Source organism: Camelina sativa, chromosome 6, assembly GCF_000633955.1.
Source record: "Camelina sativa cultivar DH55 chromosome 6, Cs, whole genome shotgun sequence".
In the NCBI taxonomy this organism is placed as follows: Eukaryota; Viridiplantae; Streptophyta; class Magnoliopsida; order Brassicales; family Brassicaceae; genus Camelina; species Camelina sativa.
Genome location: NC_025690.1, coordinates 13,428,454 through 13,432,289, shown reverse-complemented (window position 1 = coordinate 13,432,289; position 3,836 = coordinate 13,428,454). Strand labels below are relative to the sequence as shown.

The window sequence follows — 3,836 nt, the reverse complement described above, 5'->3', positions numbered from 1 at the left end:
CCCCCCCCCCCTCACTGTGTTTATTTTTTTCCCACATGGAATGTCTTGTTGTGACACAACAGCTCCAACGATCAGATACAATCCAAAAGTGTAATTAAAGCAAAGGTGAGAATGGAATATGTAATGTTCCAAATTTCCAACATAATGGAAACACTAGCTTATTAAACCAAATAAAATTCTTAATTAAGAATTAAACCTCAATGTACATATTACAAAATTCCTACCAAAGGATAAAACTACTCGAATACTTCTTGTGGCAACGTTAATAGAAACGAAACAACCTTGAGAGTGTTTTGAAACCACTGATGAGACTTGTTTGCCTTAACCGAATCAGACAAGGAGGGGCTAATTAAGTAATTAACTCCAAAATCTCATTGGTTTAAATTTTTAAACCGAGACGTTCGGTTACAAGAAAAATGACAAATTTGCCCCTCGATCACCAAACCCAATCGACTGAAAATCTAATTACTGAGGAGATCCGGTGGACTTCCTGAATCCGGCGACGAGTCATTCATCGGCGGAGCTTTCTCCGTCACGTCTGATTCTGTCTCCAGCTGCTTCGTAAGAGGCATCTTTGGGATCTCAGCGAGAATCTGAACGACTTCACGCATCGTCGGCCGCTCCACCGCTTGTTCTTCAACGCATAGCAACGCAACGTAGAAGACGTGCGTTACTTCGTGAACTGGTACGGAAGAGAGTCTAAGATCGATTACTTTAAGCACACAGTCTTTATTCGAATCCGTCATGCTTCTAACCCATTGCACGATATCGACGCCGGCGCCAAATTCTCCGACTGGTTTTCTCCCGGTGATGAGTTCCAGAAGAACAACACCGAAGCTGTACACATCGCTCTTCTCATCTACCTTCAATGTATACGCGTACTCTGCACAACAAGGAACAAATTAGTTTCAAGAGATTTTTTTACATTCACCAAGTGTATGATTAAATGCCAATGTGAGTAATTACCTGGAGCGATGTAGCCGTAGGAGCCGGCAATGGCGGACATACACTCAGAAGTGCCGGAGTCTTGTAAGAACTTGGCGAGACCAAAGTCAGCGACGTGAGCTTCAAAGTTGGAATCGAGGAGTATGTTGTTGGATTTGACATCTCTATGAACGATCAACGGTGAACAATCGTGATGGAGATAGCAAAGACCTTTGGCTGCTTCAAGAGCTATCTTGTAACGTGTGTCCCAATGTAAATGACCTCCTTTTTTGCCATGAAGAACCTCTCCGAGACTACCATTAGGCATGTACTCGTACACTAAGAGATTCGTTTCGTGGTTAGAGCAAAAGCCGAGCAGTCTCACTATGTGCCTGTGTCTGATCCTTCCTAGCGTCTGAATCTCAGCGTTGAAACCGTGATCGTGGGAAGATCCATGGGACATTGTAGCTAATCTCTTGACAGCGACTAAATCACCGCTAGGCATAGTGCCTTTGTAGACAATCCCGGCACCGCCTTTACCAATGCTGTTATCTTCCTTGAGAGAGTCCAAGACATCGTCACAAGTGAAGTCTAGTCTTTGGAAAGCAGTCAATCTCCATGCCTTGGCTTCACTCGCATTTCTTAAGGACCGAGCTTTGATTATGGCCACTATAGCAAACACCATCGAACAAAAGAGCAATCCGAGGACGAGTAACAGTTTCGTAGTAGCAGATAAAGGTTTAACATGAGATTGGTGAGTTCCTTTGCCGCAAGGACCCAAATACGGACCACAAAGATCAGAATTACCCAAGAACGATGTGTAGTTAAAGTAACTGAACTGCCCTGTGCTTGGAACTAAACCGGAGAGATTGTTGTAAGAGAAATCAACAGATGTCAAACTCTGCATTGATGCTATCGACACAGGTATCGAACCAACGAGATGGTTTCTCGAAAGATTCAAGTAATTCAAGATCCTCATACCAGTTATCTCGTTAGGAATATCACCAGAGAGCTCATTACGACTCAGATCAACAAACGTTAGCAGCTTACAACGACTGATCTCAGGTGCGATCCTACCCGAAAACAGATTGTGGCTAAAGTCCAACTTAGACAGCTGCTGAAGCCTCCCAATATCCGGTGGGATAGGACCAGTGAACTTGTTACCGTCAAGAAGTAGTTTTTGAACACCGGAGAAGTTACCAATAGCTGCAGGTAATGAACCAGAGAGCTTGTTATTAGACAGACTAACCTGACCAAGGTCACTAGACACGCCTCCACTTATTGGTAACTCTCCGGTGAGGTAATTGTCCTGGAGCTCCACTTGAGATAATTTAGGTAACCCGAAAAGCCCCTTAGGAATCGACCCGTTGAGAAAATTCTGACCCATCCGGATCCGGGTCAGAGACTCACATTTGCCAAGCGAATCCGGGATAGAACCAAACAAGAAGTTGCCGAGAGTGATTAAAGTCATTAACCTGTTACCGGAGCACATATTCGGCGGCAAAGTTCCGGTGAGTTTGTTGGAGGAAAGATCAAGAATCACTAATCTACCATTATCCCCTAGTTTCTGAGGGATACCACCGGTGAAATTGTTCTCCCAAAGCTGTAACACTTCAAGCTCCGGCAGTTCACCGATGAACTCAGGTATAGCACCGTACAGCTTGTTTCTGAAGAGATTCAAAAGCGTTAAGTTCTTCAGCTCTGAAAAACTCGTCGGAATCTCGCCGGTGAACATATTGTTAGACAAATCCATCGATTTCAAGCTTGAAATCAATCCCAGCTCTGAAGTTAACGGTCCCGAAAACGCATTCACTTGAAGAAACAACGTATCTAGGTTCTGAAGCTTCCCAATCTCCGGTGGAATCGCTCCGGTTAAACCGCAATTAGCGGCGTCGAACCGTAGGAGCTCCGTTAAATTCCCGATCTCCGGTGGAAGACCGTCTTCAAAAGCGTTGTAATACCCGATGTAAAGCTCGCGAAGAGTCGTTAGGTTTCCGATCTCCGGAGGGATTTTTCCGGTCAGCTCGTTTCCGGAAACGGCTAAGTACTCGAGAACAGGCCAGGTTCCGTACGTCGCCGGGATTTTGCCGGAGAAGTAATTACCACCGAGGTGAAGGTGCCGGAGCTCTGTGAGGTTCGTGATTGAGAGCGGCAAATCTCCGGTTAAGTTGTTGTTATACAAATCGAGAACACGGAGGTTCACCAATCCAGAGGAGAGTTCATCGGGATACGAACCGTTGAAGACATTATTGGAGAGATTGAGAAGACGAAGCTCGGAGAGGTTTGAGATTTCCGGCGGAATAGGACCTGAGATCTGATTAGCAGCGAGTGATAGGTTCTGCAAGAGAGGTAGATGAGATACATCGGAGGAGAGAGTTCCGGAGAGGTTGAGACCAGAGAGGTCGAGAGAGGTCACGTGACGGCGAGATACGTCGCACGTGACACCGGTCCATGAACAGAAGGTTGTTGTTGAGAGGTTCCATGAGGAGAGGAGTGGTGAGTGGTCGTCGCCGGTGAGAGAGGATTTGAGTGAGAGAAGAGCGTTGAACTCGGTGATTGGTTTAGCGACGGTGAAGGTATGAGAGATGTGGAGGAGGAGGAGAAGAAGAAGAAGAAGCTTCATGGCTCTTTTTTTTTATTTTTCTCTTTCTGTGTAAGTTAGGGTTTGGTTTAAAAAGGGTGATAGTGTGGTGAGGGTAAGTGAGGAAGATGATGAAGATGGCGTGATTTTTATATTTTTGTATATTTTTAATGTTTTAAATTATTTCATTTTTTTGGATTTTTCTTGGAGGGAGATTTTTTAATAAGAAACTTTGATTTCTCTTATAACCCATTATTTAATTGGGTAAAGTTTCTGATAGAACACAATTATACTTCAAATATAGTAGAGGACAAACAAACAAACAAAAACT

At 44.4% G+C, this 3,836-nt stretch overlaps 1 protein-coding gene across 1 annotated transcript; it reads right to left on the bottom strand.

Annotated features, from left to right (window-relative positions):
• LOC104791193 (leucine-rich repeat receptor-like serine/threonine-protein kinase BAM2) lies at positions 162–3,636 on the bottom strand. The gene is made up of 2 exons (XM_010517024.2): positions 967–3,636; positions 162–883 (listed from the first exon to the last, which is right to left on the bottom strand). The coding sequence occupies exons 1-2, from the start codon at positions 3,545–3,547 to the stop codon at positions 462–464; spliced, it is 3,003 nt and encodes a 1,000-aa protein (XP_010515326.1). The 5' UTR covers positions 3,548–3,636; the 3' UTR covers positions 162–461.

What these genes read in the sequence shown, in the direction of transcription:
- LOC104791193 (XM_010517024.2), bottom strand. Translation starts at nt 3,547, where the DNA reads ATGAAGCTTCTTCTTCTTCTTCTCCTCCTCCTCCACATCTCTCATACC. An exon ending in CTACGGCTACATCGCTCCAG is followed by an intron (nt 884 to 966) that starts GTAATTACTCAC and finishes CTTGTTGTGCAG; the next exon opens with AGTACGCGTATACATTGAAG.